The sequence below is a fragment of the Micropterus salmoides genome, unplaced genomic scaffold, assembly GCF_014851395.1.
Source record: "Micropterus salmoides isolate LMB-PRFRI ecotype aquatic unplaced genomic scaffold, ASM1485139v1 Ms_hic_scaffold_1, whole genome shotgun sequence".
Classification (NCBI taxonomy): Eukaryota; Metazoa; Chordata; class Actinopteri; order Centrarchiformes; family Centrarchidae; genus Micropterus; species Micropterus salmoides.
Window position 1 is genome coordinate 50,363,970 of NW_024040040.1, and position 22,344 is coordinate 50,386,313.

General features: G+C 39.7%; 1 protein-coding gene across 1 annotated transcript; it reads right to left on the minus strand.

Moving 5' to 3' along the window:
* Positions 1-3,140: 3,140 nt before the first annotated feature.
* Positions 3,141-10,184, minus strand: si:ch73-264p11.1 (uncharacterized protein LOC100000923 homolog). Its single transcript, XM_038732553.1, has 4 exons — positions 9,798-10,184; positions 8,740-8,803; positions 5,931-6,135; positions 3,141-5,848 (listed from the first exon to the last, which is right to left on the minus strand). Exons 1-4 carry the CDS (start codon positions 9,938-9,940, stop codon positions 5,808-5,810), a joined length of 453 nt encoding a protein of 150 aa, XP_038588481.1. The 5' UTR covers positions 9,941-10,184; the 3' UTR covers positions 3,141-5,807.
* Positions 10,185-22,344: the final 12,160 nt, after the last annotated feature.

Genomic DNA, 22,344 nt, shown 5'->3' on the forward strand with positions numbered 1-22,344 from the left:
AGGTAGGCTATCCGTTTGATCAAATAATTGTGACCAAGATATTCACTGAGTAGGACATTTTACAGTTTAAAAAATAATCATGCCAGTTTCTCTGGAGGTTTCGTATGACGTAGTTGACCTTTTGCCTTTATTAGACTGGAAACAGAGAGGGGTGTGAGGAAGAGCAACAGCCCCTTGCTGCTTTCCACACCTGTCTGCTGTCGGTCAGCCCATACAATAACAATAACACAACAATCAAATAACAGTTTCCTGAGCCGCAGTGTGTGGATGTTATTGTAGACACACATTATATCTTTGGGACAAAGACTTTAATCTCAGTCATGGTAATCACACCTTTCACCCTTTGATCTCATAAAATTGAAGATTTGCTGCCAATGACTGAACGTGTCCATACACTACATATATGCATGTTTGTATTGTAGACGTGTAAAGTTGTCTGTTTGTGGAAACTGTGGTCAGACCATAGTCTGAAAATCTATCGCTGAATTTTTCCGCTTTGTTGATTCTCCTCTGTGCTTTGGTGAGACGTTGCACAGTTAAATATGCATTCCCTCCCAATGTGCAACATTTTATAAATCTCCCCAAAAAAAACAAAATGCATGTCCTAATATGATGCCATGGCGGTACTAAAGTAATAAAAATAATGCTTTAAAAAAGAGTCAGTGAGAAATATAATGTGGCTTATGAGCAGCTTGTAATGGGGAGGTGTGAGAACAGGATGTGTGGTAATGTTTTTGTCCGTACAGAGAAATGGTGTGGTAAGCAAACATATTTATTACATTTCAACATCAATGTGCAAAGTGAGGAAATTATGGATAATCTCAGAATGTCAGGTTTCTGGAGTGACATTTTAATCGCACATTAACAGTAACCACACAAGATTATAAGGGAAGTCCACGTTCATATGTGGTGTCCGAACGATAATGCTGCGATGATGTGTTGAGAAGAAACCTGCTTGACACTGTTCTTGATCATAAAATTTTATTAAATCAAAGAGTTCAGCATCAATTACAAGCTCTGCAGCAGCTTGGAGAGTGACCCAGCCCGATGACCACTCTGTCACTCTGTACATCAAACATAGCTTATATAGGATATATTAAAATCACATATTTTCCACATTCTAGATGTCTGTGGTGATAAAAAAATGTTTCATACTAAATAAAATAACTAAAGTAAAAGAATACACTATGATGCATCTATTGCAGCAACAACATTGGTCAAATTAAAGCCATAGCAGCCTCAGTGCAGCCAGACCATCAAAACCACATGTGTGAATGATAAGATCAGTCTTCTCTGGTTTCAGAGAACACAATCATTTCTGTCAAGTTCTCAGTATTTGTTAATTTTGGGGTGAAGTTCACACTAACATTTTGTTTTTTGTTCAACTCATCACATTAACACCTATATAAAACTATATAAAACACTTCATTACAATAAAGGTTGACAGTAAAGGAAGCACAGGTGAGGACACCATAGTGCAAATACATGTGTGAAGGCTCATTTGATCTGTTAATATGTTGCATGTTTGAAATGCACATGAAACTCTTTGAAAAAGCATCACAACAAATCCAACTTTCATGCTTAGATTTTACATTGTTATATTAAAGTTACAATGGATTTTACTTAATCTCCTGCACGCATCAACTCTTCAACAGAGCTGCAGAGCAAAGTATTTCTTTACAAAACATAGTAAAAATATTTGGGGAAAACATCTATAAGTATTATTTATTAAGAGCTTAACGATAAACAACTGATTGAATCATCTGATGTGATCATAACAACATAAGCAAACAACTCTACAGCCGGTTGTGGGATGTAATTCAGTACATATACTCAAACAGCCTAATGTAGGGGAGAGCAGGGGGAAGTTGTCTCATGTGTAAGGTGTCACACTGCTCATAACTCCAACACTAGAGCCTCTATGTCAAAAATCAAATAGCCACTTTGTGTGACTTCTTTTTCTATGTTCAGCTTCCTGTTCACATGTGGTCAAGGTCACTCTAATATGAGGTGAGCACAATTTTATTATTTTTTTGCTTCATAAGTAAAACATTTGCACTTTACATTTTATGTAATCCAACCTTATTAGGCATGAATGTTCAAAATGATAACTTTGCACAAAGTAGAGGAGACAATAACGTGTCTTTTGATACTTCAGCTGAAGTGCTATGTTAAGCTTACCTTGAGATTTAGCTGACATTAGCACACATGTCAGTTTGGGGCAAGTTGTCTCAGTGACTTTGGGGCAAGTTGTCACATGTGATTACTTGCCCCAGTACAAATAAACACATAAAATATGCTCAAACAACTATGTGAAATTGTGTAATTACCTCTGACACCAGTATTAAATGTTACTGTAAATAGAATATTACACACTGTAGTTTACAGCAGCAGCCATGTGCCTGGAAAAGACTTCATGACAGGGTATATACGCTCTTATACCATAGGCATGTAGTGTGTTAGTAGATACAAACCCACACACTACATCATACAGTTATTAATTTAATTAGGCAACAAGGGTGGTAGACAAATAAGCTTGTAATCTTTTGTAATTTCAAGGAGGAATGTGTTTTTGAAGGAAGGAAGAAAATGATCAACAGAAGACAGAGAATGACAGAACACCAGCTGACATAATGTTAAAGGCTGTCAGGCAGGTGAAGTTCAAGAACAAATCAGAAGTACAGCTAAGGATTTTGACATAAGCTGCTGACATCTCTTTTGGCCTCATCTACGTGGAGCCATTTTCATACAGTATTAAAAAGAAGACGTGGTTTAAGTGTGTGAAATAAAAATGGGCCTGCGATGTTTGCACCTCAGGCCAGGCAATTTATGTGTGCCAGAACTGTGACTCTGAATACATGTCTGATTAATCAGATACAGATGTACGTCATACAAAAATGCACATTGTTGCATTAGTGTGTTTAAACACCACATCTGCGTAGTTAAGAAGTTAAATATTTAAGCAAGTCATCTGCAGCATTACATTCAGTTATTTTTTAGTTGTTTTCATGCCTATTTCCACTTCTACTCCACTACATCTCAGGGGTAGTCAACAGTGTACTTTTAACTTCACTACATTTATCTGGCAGCTTTAATGTCTTTACCAATCAAGATTTTTGCACCCGAAAACACACAACGAGTTTATAAAATACATTTTATTGTAAATTAAACTGCAACAGTTTTATAGTAGTTCATCTGAGACATTCATGGATTGACAGAAAATTAAGTGCTAACTACTTTTTAAATCATTGAAGACATGTTTCATGCAAAAACATTTAGGTTTAGAGGTAGAGCGTATCGTCCCCTAATCGGAAGATGTGCGAGGTTGACGTGGGCTTGGGCAAGATACTGAACCCCAGCCATCGTTGTGTGTGTGTGTGTGAATGTGCTATTCTTTCTGCAGTTATGGGAAATGATCCTAACTTGTACAGTACAGTGCGTCACCTATTCACACTCAGTCATAAACTGATGGTAGACGCTAAGTTGCCAACTGCATCATCAGAACAGAAATTAACATTTATATAAATTCACACCCAAAGGACACTTTGACATGCAGAGGAACCGGGGGATCGGACCTCCGGTCCACCTCCTGAGCCACCACTGCAGTTACATCAGTGTGTGAATTTTTACATGTGTTGTAAACAAGCGTGTTACTTTGGTGAAAGTTTCTGCACCAGTTTATGGTGGAAATGTTTTTATTTATATAAAAGGAAACACAAAATTCAGGTAGCACATGACATTTTAAAATATTTAAATAGAATGTAAGTCAGTGCAGCTCTCAGGCATTATGTGTTGCTTTCAGATATGTTTCTCCTGTATATCAACTTGGCCAACCTGGCCAAAAAGAAGTCAAGAAGCTGTTAAAGTTACTGATAGGAGCTACATGATTTTGGGTGGGGTTTTTTTGCATGTTTTCTTAATGTGCAAATTAACCTTTATAAAGGCATTTTCATTTGTTATTTAACTGTAAGCTATATTTCCGAATGTTTTTTTGAACAAATTAACTCATGGGGACAAAATCAGCCATTTCAAAAAGTGGTGGGGACATGTCCCCAGCGTCCCCAGTGTTAATGACACCTATGGTTGTAAAGTACTTTGAGTGGCTGGAAGAGTCTACACAAAGGTAGTCCTTTTTATTTTTTCCAATTTTAATGCATTGTTAATAACGTTGAGGTCTGGACTTGTTGTAAAGGTGTCACTTTGGGCTCTGGGTAATCGTGAGGGCATTTCTCACTATTTTTACAGTGTGAACAGTGAACATCCCTTCAATGCTCCCTCATTAGCACCGCACCCAAAATTCAAATCTGAAACACCTTCGACCTGTTGACCTTTTTGTTCCACCACTAAAAATAATAACATACCATAATTTTCAGATCCATTGACTTAAAGCATAGTGTTGGTGATATTCTTTCTTTTTCTAAAATCCCATAGAAAGACAAAAACAAGTCCTGTGTGTGTCTCACAGCCTGATGTCTCTTCTTCCTCTGAGCCACACACCTCCATTGTTGTCCAGAAACTATTAAAAACCCATCAGTGAGCCTCACTGCTGCACTGGGTGACACGTTCCATCATCACCGAGAACACACACTGAAGTTTTTTCTGACCACAAACAGGAGCACCACATGTGGATTCATCCACTGATGAAAATAGTCCACAACAAATGCACTATTTCCTCCTGTTTGTTACATAAAAATACGTATAGGAAGATATCATATATAAAGACAATATTTTGCTATTCTATGAGTTTTTTGTTTTAACATTAATCTAAAGAAATTACTTTTTGGATATTTAAGATCAAAAAGAAGCTGAAGATGGTTTATGTGGTTTTTCAATAAAAACAAAAATCTGTGACATTGTGCTCTGCATGGTTGCCGGTGATGGTAAATAATAAGGGCTGAGAAATACTGAAACCGCCTTTCACTTGGCATATCTTTTGCTATATGAGTAATCCCTTTAGGACTTCCTTTAATAGGTCAAAAGTTTCCACATGCACATATCTTCAGATTTTTGAAGTAATTACGCATATGATCAGTTGATCACACAGTTGTTGAAATGTTTGGCTCACTGTGTGGGATGCATCCCCTTTTGTCCTCATTTTAGCATCTCGTCAGACATGCAAAAGTTATCTGATCACTTTCCTTTCAGACTCAGTCTAACAGTGGGTGTTAAAAAATATCATATGCTACTGCTCATCATTAGCAGCTCCCACACATTCAGCATGTGTAAAGTCACCACGCTTGACTTAGACACAGTGGTGCTAATATTAGTAAGCTCACAAAGTATCACAAAGCATTGACAAAATGCTGATGCTACTGTATAATGTACCGTAGGTTAGTACGTTAACATCTGCTCATAGCACTAATCATAATTTTGCAAGTAAATACTCACAAAACAAATTGAAAATTAGACCAGATAACTGAACTAGATGGGCTGTTAAGGGAACAAAGTGATTACAATTCATCCTTTGGGAACCATAAATGTCTGAACCAAATTTCACGGCAATCCATCCAATGGTTGTTGAGATAATTCCGTAGAAGTGAACGGACGGATCGACATCTGTAGAACCATACTGCTAGCGTGGCTAAAAACAGGGGATAAAAGAATAACTACAGGAGTACAAGAAGATGAAGAGTTCATTGTTCTTCAGCATCCATTTGTCCAAGTTCCTTGTTCATTATTCTGAATTCGATCCAGTCTGTGAATCTCACATCGTTTTTTTAAAGCACTAATGGTTCAGACTTCCCCCAAAAATGTATTTTCATACTCTCCTCATGTGTTTGATGCTAAATGTCAAAAGTCAGAGTTGTTCAGGTGGGCAAGACTTCAACGTAGTCAGAGTCAGGAACATCTAGAGGAAAATTGAGAAAAGGTCAATACACCACAATCAACAAAGACACTGCGAGAGAAGAAAACTGAAAAATATGACGTACTCTCATAGTCAGGCTCTTCTTCACGTAAAGGTATCTCTTCCCTCTGTGGCTCTACCTCAGGTGGTTTCCTGGGCTGGATTAACAAGGCTGTCTTCCTTTTAACTGAGTGGCGCAGATGGATGGCCAGTCCCTGGTTCTTCCTTTTATAGTGACGGATCAGATCTTCCAAAGACTTAAAAAATGTCTCCTCCAACCCTCCTGCTGTCTGAAGAAATAACAGCATACCGTAAATTGATTTTAATATAAATATTTGTTTGGAATGCAATACTAATATTAGGAAAGTCTGGCATTAAATTTAATTTTAATCAAACTAGGGCTACTATAAACTAACACTTACAGTCATTATCAATTAATCCGCCAATTATTTTCATAATTATCCCATTGGTTTTTTGTTTAGAAAATGTCAGAAAATGAATAAATTGCTTGCAAAATGACAAAAAATTAAGCAAGTATCAACACAGCTAATTAACTAATTGTTTTACCTCTAAATCTAAAAACAAAATGTAGAAAGGAGTAATTTCACAACATGGACAAAAAGGGGAAAATAAAGAGCCCGAATCAATGTTTACAAAATCAGGGAGGCCAAGTTTCATGTCTTTGAAGATCTTCATCACCTCAGAATAACACATTAATACATTGTTCCGATCAAAATGTAAATTGTCTCTAAAGCAGCCTGACTATCAGTGTGTAGTTCCATTTCACTAAAAAAAACTCTGGAAAGGTCAGATTCAACACTTTACTATTTGCAATTAGCTTCTCTGCAGATTTGACGCTTCATGCTCTGAGTGGAGTGGAAAACAACGTCAGAGGAGTTTCCTGTGACACGGGCTTGATCAGATAAACAGCTGAGTTTCCACTTAGGGGGTGAATTGTTCCTTTAAAGACTGCGGTATCTGTTAATGAGTTTAAATGTTATGAACAAAGCAAAGTATACAGTATCTCACAAAAGTGAGTACACCCGTCGCATGTTTGTAAATATTTGTTTATATCTTTTCATGTGACAACACTGACGAAATGACTGCAATGTGAAGTAGTGAGTGTACAGCTTGTAAATGTGCTGCCCCCTCAAAATAACACATCACACAGCCATTAATGTCTAAACCGCTGGCAACAAAAGTGAGGACACCCTTAAGTGAAACTGCACCAACACCAGAGCTTCACATGTTGCCACTGGAGTCCTCTTTCACTCCTCCATGACGACGTCACAGAGCTGGTGGACGGTAGAGACCTTGCGCTCCTCCACTTTCCATTTGAGGATGCCCCACAGATACTCAATAGGGTTTAGCAATGTGGTATTTCTTCAGTGTTGTCACATGAAAAGATATGATCAAATATTTACAAACATGTGAGGGGTGTACTCACTTTTGTGTGACACTGTATGTTGGAAATACAAATGCTGTGGAGCAACATAAACACAGCTAATATAAAGCCACTATCGAGACCGAGACCGAGTCAAGACCAAGACCAGTTCCCAGCATTGCATGGCATGCAATAAAATGTGGAATGAGATCGTAGGTATTCCTCAAACTGATCTGAAAGATCCACATTCCCATTAAAACACCCACATACAAAAAGTGCTGAAATCAACGTAAGCATCGCAGGGAGGGGTGACTAATTAGGGTTATTGGTTGCATTTGAAGCAATGAGTTTTACTTCCAATCAAAGTTAGGATGTTAACAAATCAGACAATGCAAAAGCAATTTATTGATATTCCCAAAGTTATGGTCTTGACTGGTCTTCAAATAAAATCCCGAGTCCTCAATGTCCGAGACCGAGACAAGACCGAGTACAAATGAGGTCAAGACCAAGATAAGACCAAGACCGGCCGGTCTTATGACCAAGACCAGTCTCGAGTACTACAATACTACCAGATGTTATGAACTTGCTGATTGATGTTTATGTTTAAAAATATGTGCATTTCGATGTGTGTCCATGTGCCTTAAAGGGACAGTAAAAGTATTAGCTTACTGTCTATTGTCGACCAATTATCTGACTTATTTTGAGAAGGAGGCAGGTGATCTAAGGTTATTTCTTTTTATGTTTATGTTTATTACCTTTGGTTTGTGTTAGGGATGTAACACTAAAGTCACCTAAAATATATAATATATATAGTGACTGTGTGTGTTTGCTGCCAGTAGTAGCAGCTAGTGTCGGTGCATGTGTAGTGTCTCTGTCAGGTTTGTCTCCATTCAGTAGCAAAGTGTGACATTTCACACTTAGTTTGGTTTTTGACTGTCAGGCTGCCACTGAGAACACTGAGGTCATATCCTCAGTATTGTTTTGCAACACGGAGATACTGACAAACTGTACATCAAACTGGTCAGTGAAAACATGTCAAACTAAAAAGTTTTGTCGAAGTAAAATATAATCTAAACTTTAAATTATTTTCTGATTTAAATGAGAAAACATCTAATGAAAGAATAAATAAAGAACCACACAAAATATTTGACACCAACTTTCAATACTTGACATTTTGCGGTACTTGATGCTGCAGACGAACGTACAGATGTTTTATATCCAGCAAGGACTCAGTATTTCTCATAATTTAACTAATGTATGTTTTATGTTTTTAGGTATTCTATTTATTACTTGGTTGATGTGTTTTAACTACTGTTGTAGTAGCAACATATTGCCCCTCGGGGACAATAAAGGCTATCAAATCAAATCCCTGGCAGTGTACAGAGGGCTTGGAAACAGCATTTATACCTTCGTGTTTGGGAGTTTACAGAAAACACAGTTAACTAAATTAAAATACTTAATTACACATGGACGTGGCTCTAGTGTTTATGTACAGTGTGTGTGTGTTTACCATGAGAGTATATTGTCCAGTGTGTGATTGCAGCAGTCTGTAGGTATACACCACACTTTGTTTACTGCAAAGAAAAACAAGATACATATTGTCTATTCATAATATTTGCAGAAGTGTAACCATGAAGTCCAGGATGACGAAGCATCCGTGCAGCTTCTGAACAACATGCCCTAACAACATGACAGAAACCATTACAAACATGGCGTGGTCACATAACTCACACGCACATAGTTTGAATGCTTCCAGTGTCATTAACACCTGAAGGAAAGGCATGTTTCTTTTATCGGAAGGGCCATTTAAAAGCATATTTCTATTTTAAATATTTGCTGTGGTTGGTGCATTTACTTTTTGTACCACACACATGAAATGGAAATTTCCTAAGTGGCAGAAACAGCAGCCAACCACTATGCACTGTCACTAGACCACAACAAATGTTAGGTTAAGCCTGCACAAGTACAGTAATAATATGCATAAATAAATGTCTGTATCTTTGCCCATCATGTTCCAAAGTGACAGCAAGCAAAACAATATGTACAAACTGAAGCTAAGAACAGACAATACTTTGTTCCTGCTATATTTAAAAACAAGTTGGATTAACTAAACTTTGTTGGAGTGTATGTATAGCCTATATATTTAATAATTGTGATATAATATGAACTTAGACTAACATTCTTACAAACCTCTTTAAATATAACATTTGAGTATATTTTATTTAAAAAAAACATTATTGATAATCTATATTTCTTTCAAAACATGAAAAGTTTAAATTAATCTAAACATTCCACAAAACAAAAACAAAACATTTCTTAGAAAAGTAAAATCTGTTGAAATAAAATTAAGAATAAACAGAACATTGAATTAAAATATAACCTGAGAATAATAATAATATTAATACTAAAACCATGAGCAACACTAGTACCGATGCAATATTTTTACCTAAATAAAATAAAAATGAAGTACTATAAAATGCACTCCTACTACAAATTCTACTATATTAGAGTACTGGGGTATTACTAGCTCTGGTGGCAGATGTAAAACATCAAAAAGAGGGTACTCACTAAACACAAAGACACATGGCTCCATGGATGGTCTCGCTGTCTCGGATCAGGTAGGCTCCATCCTTGTTCTTCTTTCCCAGCAGATCCTCACACTCCTTTTTGCTGATGGCGCCATGGTAGTACACCGGCAGAGCTGATGCCATGGCGAAGAGAGACGTCCACCACACTGTCTCACCACCTTCTGCTTTCTCAGAACAGCTTCATGTCTATAAACAGCAGCACTGCGTTCCCTTTGAGATTTAAAACTGCTGCCGTTGATTTCCAGATCTGGTGCTGATGGCTGACTTTGTTCCCTGAAGTCTGGTGTGTGTCTGCATCAAAGAGGGTAAAATAAAGCAGGGAGAGGTCAGTGTCAACACATCAGCAGAGAGTAAACTACTGAAGATGGAAGACAACCACTGAGTTGGCCTGACAGTTTCACAGGAAGTGTGTGTGTGAGAGAGAGAGAGAAAAAATAGGCACAATACCACAAGAAAGTTTATTTGTAGAGCACCATCTCCTACAGACACAGTTCAAAGTATGACAAAACAACCCCCCCAAAAAACTATTAAAAGTTAACATGGGAAACAAAATTGTGCAAACTTCAAATCAGCAGACTTTGCAGGTTGCGATGCATGCATTTCTCCAGGTTTTGATTAAACTCTGGGCCTCTGGATAAAAAATCTGTCATGTGAGTCGTGTTAGAGATTTTATTATATTTTATTTACCTTTGAGTATCTTTACGTTGTTATCTATTAAAAGAGAAATAATGGGTGTTGGCATTAAGGTTTAATGAATGAGAAACTACACACTTTTTTATTCTTGATGCCATTTGATTGATTAATATATCAACAAAATGCACATTATGAATGAGCCTGTATGTGGGGGTCCACGCAAAGGTCTATGGTTAACCCTTAAATAGGATAAGTTACACACTTTACTTACTGTCTTACTGTACTTACTGTTACTTTTTAGATGTATTTACATGATAAATGTCAGTGGCCCAGAAAAGAGCAGCCAAAACAAACAGAGAAGAATAAAATCATAGGGAGGCAATGGCCAAATCTCTGGTCAGACAATTTGTTCAGAAGCACCGTGTAAGGTGAAGGTGAGGAGCAAACAGGCAGACTAGTAAAACTTTAGCTTGCTTAACCTTTAAATAATGTAACAGCAGAGCTGCTAAGTCTCAGGCGCTGAAAGTGGCACTCACGCAGACAATGTTCACACGCTCTCACGCCACACATCGATTTACTCACGCAGTGAAAAACACATGAATTACTGATAACAATCAGCGTGAACCTTGATAACAATCAGCGTGAACCCGAGTTCAGGGCGAGAGAACCCCACCCAGCTGATGCGATGCGACCTCGCGCGGTGAGTCGCGTTAACTATCTGAAAGAGTTTTGCAAAATAACATCTAAAATCTGAGGCGCAGAGTTGCTCTGTTTAGGACTGTGAACATTTGTGTGGATTTGTGGTGATATTTCTGTCTGATCCAAAGTGTTTCAAATAATAATCCAACGAAGGTTAAAGTCAAGGGCAACTGGACTTGGTTGAAGATCAAATAAGTTTCGTTTATCCACCTCCTCTCATCCAGGACAGTCCCAAACGGTTCTGTGTCTGCAGACGGTGTCTGCAAGGGCCAAATCAGCAGAGCAACATCGCAGGCTTATGCACAGCGGAGTATAGGGCAGGTACTGTTTTATGAATTCTCGTAAATGATGACGTTGTTCTCGTTATAGTAGGCTACGACTTTTTTTTTTCTGCACCTGTCAGAGAACACAGAGAGATTATGTGGGAGAGATTCTGAATGTGCTTAAAGTTTTGAACATGAGCAGAAACCTTTAGAAACTGAATTAAAATGATTTAATATCATTGAGGTGAGCCCTGCGATGGACTGGCGACCTGTCCAGGATGTACCCCGCCTTGTCGCCCCGATGTCAGCTGGGATTGGCTCCAGCCCCCCAGGGACCCTGCATGCAGGATAAGCGCTTGACGATGGATGGATAATTGAGGTGAGTAAAGGTGCCACAGTCATATTTAAGAAGCTACTTCCCAAAACAAAGGAAAAAACATGAAAAAAAAAACATGAAAATATTTGAATACACATTAAATGTGTATTCAAATATTAATATATTCATTTGTTAAGTTCTGTGTGTGCAGCTTGAAGGGACAACAAACTTTTGTTTCATTATACAGCAACCTTGTGGTGTATAATGACAAATAAACAACCTTGTAAAAGTTTAACTACAGGTGAAAATATATCTATATCTAAAAGCAACAAAAAGTGCCTGAGAGCTTTACTGTATTATAGTGTATTATATTTGGAATCATCACCTGCCACCTGAATTTTGTGTTTGCCTTTATATGAATAAAGATTAGTAACTCCCAAAAGTTCTCCTGCCTCAAGAAAACTGACCCACAGTAATAGTAATAGTCATAGTCAGCTGCACATCACAGGTCAAAGGATACAGCTGCAAATATGGTCACAGTATAATAAGCTATACATGTGGTAAACCTCTGTTTATATTATGATCATCATTTCAGCTGACGCCACAATATACTTATAGCCCTATACATGTTACAGTTTTGTACATATTTTGACCTAATGTCGTCCTCAAGATTGAATTTGATAGATGAAGTATGTGCATTTGTTTTGAGTACAGGGTCACAGAAGGGCTGGAGCCAATCCCAGTTTACATCGGGTCAAAGGCGAGGTACACCCTGGACAGGTCGCCAGTTCATCGCAGGGCCACACATAGACGAACAACCACGCGCACCTAAGGACAATTTAGAGCCACCAAATTAACATAGTCCTTCTGTCTTTGGATGGTAGGAGGAAGCCAGAGCAACCGGAGAGAACCCACGCACACACGGGGAGAACATGCACACAGAAAGGCCGGGACGACCGGGGAATCTCACCCCATTGGAGGGGAGGCGTCTTCCCCCTTTATGGTTGATCGTTTGTAAGTTAGATGTTATTTAGACACTGGACAGTTTATGTTTTTATTACTTAGAATGAGACATTTCTATCTACATACACCGCTGGTCCTCTTACATGGACGTTGCCATGCTGCGTCGACATGTTTCTACAGTAGGCCAAACGGCCAAAGCCTCCACAGAGCGTGTTTTGTCATTACGTTGAGTATGTACGAAGAAGAAAAAGAAGTAACGTTTGTAGTACTAGTAGTAGTAGTCGACCAGTCGCCATGTTTCTACAGTAGGCCAAATGGCCAAAGCCTCCACAGAGCGTGTTTTGTCATTACGTTGAGTACACTGAAAAAAATCATAGACCCATTTAGTTATGTGAACTTACTTCTTCTTTTCAACTCAAATAGCTCTGACAAGTTTTGGATTTTGAACTCAACTGCACGAGTTTTAGAAAGTTAAACTTGCATTAATTCATTGTGTTGACTATTTGACACTTTTGTCGTGTTGATTTAACTTACGTATGTAAGTTATCAGTTGAAAAAAAAGGCGAGGTGTGAGGATTGGAGCTAGAGAAAAAAAAGCCTAGGTGCTGCGTCTTTTGAGTTTGAGAAAAACAAAGACATAATCAACCAATTATTAGGGTTTAGCGTGTACTCAGTTAAAACGAGTATCTGGTACAGATACTTTTATGAGTATCATCAGAGTAAAATGTGTCAATATCTGTTTTGTTATAAACTATAAATATAACCTTTTTTTTTATCAAAAACATTGCGCTGAAGCTCAATTCTGAGGCTGTTCTGTAAATAGTTTTCTAATATAGCAAGTTCTGATACAAATTTCAGGCTTAAATAACTTCCAGTTAACCCCGCCCATTTATAGGTTAAGCCCCGCCCATTCTGAGTACAGATACAGGAAATTTAAATTGTTTAACAGATACAGATATAGATAGTGGTGTTTTTGCTCACCCCTGCTAATTATACACTGCAGATAAGTCATATATTCAAACTCAAACCAAAATACAACGGTCTTAAGGCCCTTTCAGAAAGGAGGTGACAAGTGCTGCTATTTTGATCTTTGACTGCGGCCTGCACAGGCACACCAGCAAGCTACCCTGCCCTGTTGCAAGTCACTTAAGATAATATTACAGTGTTGCTGTTGTTGGGGTCTATTCTCACTATGAGTTAGAATAACTCAAACTTGCAAAGAATTCATTTAACTAAAAAAACAACATTGACACAACTAGAACACTGTAGTTATATCAACTTTATAAAGTTGAATTTATGAGTTGAAACCAAGGCAATATTCAAGTGGAGTTAACTTGAAATGTCTTAAATTTAGTTATCTGAACTTAAAAATGTGAGTTGAAAGGGTGTAGAATTGTATGTTTGTTTGACAAGATAAAGCAAGTTTCCTTGAGTGGACAATGTAATATAGATACTTGTTTTAACTGACAGTTTTAAGTTCAAACAATAAATGATCATTAATTAAACAAATTGTATAACATAACATCATGAGTTGAAACAAAGCTTTTCTTAAAGTTGAGTTTACTCAAATTTTTAAGGCAGCAATTGAACTTATGTTTTAAAGCTGAACCACCTAGATAATCTTTACAGTGTAACGTTTGTAATTCTAGTAGTAGTAGTCGACCAGTTTATTAGAAGTAAGAAAATAAGAGAAATTTGGACAAATGTATGTATTATTTAGCACAAGAGCCAACACAGTGTGTCAGCCACCGTAGCGTCTCCTGTGGCTTGGAAAGGGAGTGGTTTGCGGTGACTGATGCATTCATGTGGTAATAATCAGAATCTTTTTTTTTTCTCCTTAAATCTTTACTGCAAAATAAAGCGTACACGGGCCATGAAGAAGTATACAGAACTTTCATTTGTGCAAAATCAGGTATTGCATATATACATATTTTGCAAACTTATAATTTGTAATAAGGTTTAAACGGTTAGTTTTCTGTCCATGTAGAGTGAACTAGCTGTCTGCGTGTTGTTTATACAATCTGATAATGTTAATCCAACACATCTTTGTAGGATAAATATATATAAATTTAACACAATTAGATTTTATCTACAGCTTACTTTAAATGACAACAAAATAGATCAACTTATGTCAGAATTATATGGTGGAAAACACAAAATTCAGGCAGCAGGTGACAATTCAAATATACAAAAAAATTAATAGAATATAATGCAGTAAGGTTTTCAGGCATTCTGTAGCTATTGCTTTTAAATAGCCTGTGTTTCTCCTGTAGATCAACTTTTCTAATTTAAAAGCACACACATGCACACATCCTCTTTTGTGTCTTTTATTTGGGGATGTATGTGCATGTGACACCTTTCTACCTCAAATAAAGTAATTTTAATTTAAGTTATTTATTCCAGTACTTTGATAGCTGCTGTGTTTCAGCAGGTTTTCTGCTCATGTTCAAAACTTTCTGCACATTCAGAATCTCTCCCACACATCTTAATTCTCTGACATGTCCAGTCAAAAAAGCCGCCATATAACGAGACTGACTTAGAATTCATAATATTTAAAGTCTACCAGTCCTGTACTCTGCTGTGCATTACTTATTGCTCTGCTGGAATTACCCCCTTTAGACCATTGACTGACACAGCACACAGATTACATGTTGCATGTGAAACCGAAACCAGCTGGAAAACACACCACAAATCCACACCACACATGTTAGCAAAGCTAACATGTGTGGTGTTAGCAAAGCTAACATGTGTTAGCAAAGCTAACATGTGTGGTGTGGTGTAAAAGAGCAAAGCTGCACCTCATGATTTAGATGTTTATATTGCAAAACTCTACACAAGGACAGACTCGTAACAACCCTCTGGACTTGTAGCGCGAGGTATTACTATCACGGCTTACGCCAGTGTCACAGCAGCTGGGCTGAGTTGATTTGCGTCAAGCCCTGACATTTTGCGCCCTATAGGCAACTATGTCGCCTATACCACGGGCCGTCTCTGAGTGAGACTAGCTGCACCCAGAAGAGTGAGAAAAAGAAGTGTGACATTAGGTCGTTTTTTTTAGCCTTGGCCCATGTTACCCTGTGTTACTAGATTAATGTCAAGGCAATTGTAAACTTACTGATTTTACATGTGAAATTCCACTACATATGTGCAAAAAGATGGTCACAGACAAAGATAGACAGTGCAGTGGGAGAAGCTCGGGTCCCTTTCATGCAGCCGTGTGCATAAATAGTTCGTCAATGTCACTTTTTGTGAAACAAAACAATTGAATTTTGACAAATATGATGTTTAAATGATACAAATACTGTATAAACATAGACTAGGCAGACCATTCAACTACAGTGTGTAACCTGTAAATAGGCTATAATGAAATGGCCAGACATAATTTCTGCATATTTCTGTCATAGCTCTTTGCTGTTAGTGTTTGTGTAGTAGGCCTACCGATCATGAATGTTCTTGATCACCCCCAAAAGGCCAAAACCCTTTAAACTTATTGACTCTTACAAAAAATGTAACAGAACTACCAAACTGTACAAGGAAACCTTTAAAGAGAAACAATAAATCCTTTTTGCTTGTTCAATTTTTTTGCTGTTGTTGTTTTGTTAGGCCTGTTAGAGCGGGTTGCCCGTTAATCGGAAAGGTCAATCCCCGGCTCCTCCTGGCTGCATGTCTAAGTATCCTTTGGCAATATACTGAACCCTGAATTGTCTCTGGTGGCTGTTCCGCCAGTGTATTTATGTGTGCGAATGAGCACTAGGCTCAGTGAGTGAATGGTGAAAGCAGATGTAGTGTAAAAGCGCTTTTAGTGGTCGAAAAGACTATAGGCGCTGTACAAATACGGAGCATTTACATTGTAGGCCTAAATCATTTACTGTTCCTCACTGAGGCGGAAAGTAACGAATTACTATTAGTATTGTAAGTTAGCCTACTTCGCTACATTTTCAATCACATCCGTTAGTGAGTAAAAAAAGTGCAAGGAAAATGATGCAGTGTCCTGCTTCTGCAGCTTCACAAAATAAATAAAGCAATAAAAGCATTCAACTGGCCAAACACGAGTTCACTGTTATTTTGAAGTAGTCACGGGAAATGCAATCTGTTTGCAAGGCGGATCATTCATCAAACATTTTTAAATATTGCAGTGAGTAGCCTACTGCTACAGTCAGCAGCAGACACATAAAGAGCTGCAGGCGACAGGCTGCAAACCTCCACTTTCTCAGCCAGGTAACCAACTCCTTTCACTTTCACTTTCGCTGTTAGCAGACTCATGCTGTGTGCAGCGTAAAGTCAGATCATGACTGCTCACATGATTATGGAAAATACCAATAAGTGTCCTACAATAGTTTTGTTTCGCTGCACCAGACTGGCTGCAGTATGAGAGCATTTTCTAGTAAAGCTGGCCACCAATTTATCCTTATGGATTTAGGCCTATCATGTTTTTAAGGAGTCTGTTCACATTGATATAGCTAAGCTAATAAAAACGTTCATTATGCTAAAGATGAAAATATTAAACAGTAATATGGCAATTATTTTTGTCTGCTTAGAACAAATGTAATTGAGGAACCCTGATGTAGAAGTCAATTAAAAAATAGCCTACTAGTAGCCTTAATAGCCTACTTCCATTGGTGGTTAAAAGTAAATAAGTTTTCATAGTTTGGTAAGGTGCCTTGCTCCAAATAGCCAAATCGGTGCATGACAATGTTGGTTAAATAAGGTTAAATGTTAACTAGGGATATGACCAGTATTAGGGGTAACACTTTATAAAGTAGTCAAATTACTTTTGTCTATAACGCAGTAATGTAACGCATTACTGTTGATAATAACTTCAGTAATCATTGTGTCAAAGATTCAGTGGTTCCAGCTTTTTAGATGTCAATGTGATTTTTTACATCATTGCAAAGTAAAAATCTGTAGGTTTTGGACTGTTAGACAAAATAAGCAACAGGAAGTCTGTGGGCCTTTTCCCGCAGCTTTTGGACATTTTATAAACTAAATCAATTGAGAAATTAACTGACACCTTCATCAAGAATGATAATAATCGTTCCAATCCAAAGAGGCTGATTTTAAGTTCTGTCTGTGTCCTCTTGTTTTTTAAGACTGAACTACAACGGAGGAAATGTTTGTGCCTGGGATACTCTGTAAACACAATCAAATAGTAAAATACATACATAGTATGTATGTACTGTATGTGTATGCTGTTCTATATAAAGGCTGCCAGTAACACTTTTTTGTTTGGTCTGTCAACAACACAGGTTCCCATGGGGAAGATGCCTGGCAACAGTCAAAAACCAAAATACATTGTTAAAGGACGAGCCAAAGGACCTGGTACGAGTTAAAACAGACTCCTCTGTCCTTCAACAACAGTACAATCAAAGAAAGAGCTTTTCCTTTACACCTACTAAAGTATCGGTGTAAAGTGACAATCTACCTGTGATCTCTATTCATCCAAGCAAATGAGGTCCATTAAAATAAAATATAGAGGTACAGAAAATGTACGGTAGAAAAACAGAGATTAAATAGAACCAGTACCTTCATGATCAGTTAACATAGAAAAAGATAAAACAAAACAAACTTGACCTGCTGCTGTTTAATGTTAAGAAAACGTTATTCTTTCCATGCTAAAGAAATCATAAATAATTGTAAATAATTACTTTATTATTAATTACTTAGTAATAGCTTTCCTGTTAGCAACACTTAGTTTAGCTCTGATACCACTTGGATCCGCCTGGAGCCCTTTTTGCAAAGCTTAATGAACCTTTTGCCAGAACTTAAAGTTGGGCGAAACCAGAATCTGTGATAATGATTTGCCTCGCAGGACTCGCACTGTCTCCAGCAGCTTGAGGATTTGGTTTTGATCAGGAGTTTCAGCATTCATGACATCCCTGGTGGTCTAGTGGTTAGGATTTGGTGCTCTCACTGCTGCGGCCTGGGTTTGATTCCTGGTCAGGGAATGTTTAATTCTGGTTACATATTTAAGTGTCAAAATAAGAACATCCTGTCAACTTACTTGATCTTTGCAGGTCTGATGGCTCGACGTCATACAGAAAGTGAACCTGCGGACTGTCTCGTTCATTAGTGAAATAGCTGCATAGTCCTGGGTATACAAGTCCAAAAATAGACCGCCTTTGTCTTTTCCTAAAGAATTTTCCTTGACCTCGATGGAAAAGTTATGAGGGCAGGAAAAGATGTGAAGGAGAATTCATAAGGACAGGAAAAGACAACTAAGGACAACAAAAAGTATATCTTTCCCCCTGCGTTCTTAGCTTGTTGTTTCATGCAGGCGAAAGAGACGTAGACAACCCGGTGCAAAATATTATTCAATACCATTGTTGGAATTGAAATAAAAAAATTAACATAAGCAGGGATGCTGGAAGACAGTTGATAGGAACCTTCCTAAGCAAAAAACAACAATTTGGCCACAACCCAGTTTTGTCCATTCAGCCTCTCCTCTTGGTCCCTGCCTTTACTTTCCAGCCTCTGCACCATAAATCCGGGTGCCTGCTCCATTCCCATTTACCTGTGGACTCTCTGCTTGGATTTTCTACCTGCGCAAGTAAACTCACCTTTTCAATAAATCAGTGAACTGTTCCTGGAGGTTGTGAGATGATTATGGGGATTAATGTAAGATCATATTTGGAATTTATTCTCCACAAAGAGTAGCACAGGAAACGAAACAGTTGCATCATTTTCTCACCTCTGCCTTTCCTGCTTAGGTTCTGACTGCAGACGGGGTGCCGTTAATGGTGGATGCTGTCGTGTTTTACTGGGTCGTGGACCCCTCCTTCTGGGTCACACGTGTTAAAAATGGCTCCCAAGCCACACACACACTGGCCCAGACGACCCTGAGGGCCACATTGGGCGCAAACACTCGTACTGACACAGAGGATCTCAAAGAAAATGGAAGTGAGTGAAGCGCTGCCATTTTATGTCTGTTATGATCAGATCTTTTCTATTACAGTTGTTGGTTGATGGACATTTAAGTCAAAAAGGGATCACAGTGGCAGATGATATCGATGTGCTGATATCGAGTTTCATTGGGAGTTTGTGCCTCGCATTTATTATTATAACATATAAATATATAACATATGACTCACAGAGTGGGCGGCATGGTGGTGCACTGGTTAGCACTGTTTGCAAGAAGGTTGCAGGTTCAAACCCCGATTGCCTCGGGCCTTTCTGTGTGGAGTCTGCATGTTCTTGCCAGGTGCTACGGCTTCCTACCACCGTCTGAAGACATGCTGACTAGATTAATTGGTGACCCTAAAATTGTCCTTAGGTGTGAGTGGTTGTTTGTCTATGTGTGATGGACTGGTGACCTGTTCAGGGTGTAGCCTGCCTTTTGCCTGATGTCAGCTGGGATTGACTCACAGAAACAAGACAGTCACTTACAGGTGATGTTAAACCAAAATCCTGAAAGACTAATTTCTCCATGTGGAAAAACAATTTACATCTATTGCACGATAATAAAGCTGTTATTTCTTTTATTTTTTAAAACATTTTAATGAGGTGTTCAAAGATAAAATAACATTACAGTGTTAAAAAATATATGGGGCACTTAATATGTTTTTATAAACAAAAATGAAAAAGATGACATTTCAAAAAGGGTGCAATTTGTTATAATGTAAAAAGCTAAATACAAAACAACTCAAATGCATTATACATTTACATTTACACTTACACAAAAACATGATGATATTAGATAACCATAACCCGGATCCCTGGTAGTCTAGTGGTTAGAATTTGGCGCTCTCACCGCCGCGGCCCGGGTTCGATTCGTGGTCAGAGAATGTGCTTTTAGCGGACTTGGCTTGGGAACTGGAGGGATCCCCTAGCTGCTCCCTGGTCTCTGTACAGAGGCTGCCCACTGCTCCTAATTAGGATGGGTTTAACCCAGAGAACGTCTCGGGTTACGTATGTAACCCTGGTTCCCCGAGAAGGGGAACGAGACACTGCATCGGTTACGACACTATGGGAACGCCTCTAGGCGAAGCAGGTCTGAACGTGAATGAAATCACTCCAATCCTATTGGCCTGTTGCTAGAACGGTAAGGTGTGACGGAATAACCGGAGGAGTATAAAGCACACCTGTACACACTCATCATTAGCTTAAACTATGAAGCAGGCGCTTCAGGCGGGGAGAGAGGTGCGGCGGGCCGACGCAGTCTCTCGTTCCCCTTCTCGGGGAACCAGGGTTACATACGTAACCCGAGACGTTCCCCTTCGAGGGAACTCGAACTGCGTCGGTTACGACACTATGGGAACGAGATACCCACTAAACCGTGCCGAAAACCCCGCCTGCCCCTGTGTGCAATAAAGTGGCACGACTAAGAGGAGAGCGCACGAGTGCCAGGTGCCGAAGGAAGGTCAAGACTGTAAAACCGAATGAATGTGTGCGGAGTGGCCCAGCCAGCCCCTAAACAACATCCTGCAAGAGGCCCCGGAAAGGAGGGCTCGAGAGGCCGCCATGCCTCTGGTAGAATGAGCCCTCACAGCCACAGGTGAAGGTAAACCGCGCAACTGATAGGCCAGAGAAATAGTCTGAACAATCCAGTTGCTAATAGTATGTTTGGATGCAGGGAGCCCGGCCCTGGGAGACCCAGAATACACTAGCAGCTGGTCAGCCTTCCTCCAACGGGAGGACCTCAGAGTGTAAATACTCAGTGCTCTGACAGGGCAGAGCAGATGAAGTCTCCCGTCCTCCGCCGTCACATGAGGTGGAGGATGAAATGCCTGCAGCACTGTGGACCCTGCCGCACAAGAAGGCACTTTAGGGATGTATCCTGAATGACGGTGCAGGATAGCCCTAATATTCCCCGGGGCAAACTCCAGGCTTTGCGGGGAAACCGAAAGCGCTTGGAATCCCCCACCCTCCTCAGAGAGGTGATAGCAAGGAGAAAGGCCATCTTGAGGGTCAAGTGCTTAGCCTCAGCTGACTCCAGGGGTTTGAAGGGGGCCTCAGCCAACGCCCCAAGAACCACTGCCAGATCCCAAGTGGGAACCTTGGACCGAGTCGCAGGTCTCATCCTCCGGGCACCACGGAGGAAACGTACAACCAAGGGAAGTTTCCCCAAGGACCCCTCCCTCAGAGGGGTGTGGAAAATAGCTGCCACGTACACCTTGAGGGTGGAAGGGGAAAGACCAGCAGAGAACCGGTCCTGGAGGAACTCAAGTACCTGAAACACCGGGCAGGTAACAGGGTCCACCGACCGCTCCCTACACCAAGTGGAGAAAACACTCCACTTCAGGCCGTACATCCTCCGTGTGGACGGGGCCCTGGAGCTCAGGAGGGTCTCGACTGCTCCGGCTGTTAGACCCGCCTCTAGGTACTGTGCCCCCTCAGGGGCCAGACCCACAGTCGCCATATGGCGGGGCAAGGGTGAAGAACCCGGCCCTGCGCCTGGGACAGCAGGTCTCTCCTCAGAGGGACCCGCCACGGCGGGCCGTCCAGGAGCGACATGATGTCCGAGAACCACACCCGGGTTGGCCAGAACGGGGCTACGAGCAGTAGGCCGACATTGTCCTGGCGGACCCGCTCCAGAACCCCGGGAGCAGAGCGACTGGGGGAAAAGCGTACAGACGTAGCCTCGGCCACGAATGTACCATGGCGTCCAGACCCAAAGGGGCTGGAGGAACGAGAGAAACCATAGCGGGCAGTGCGTA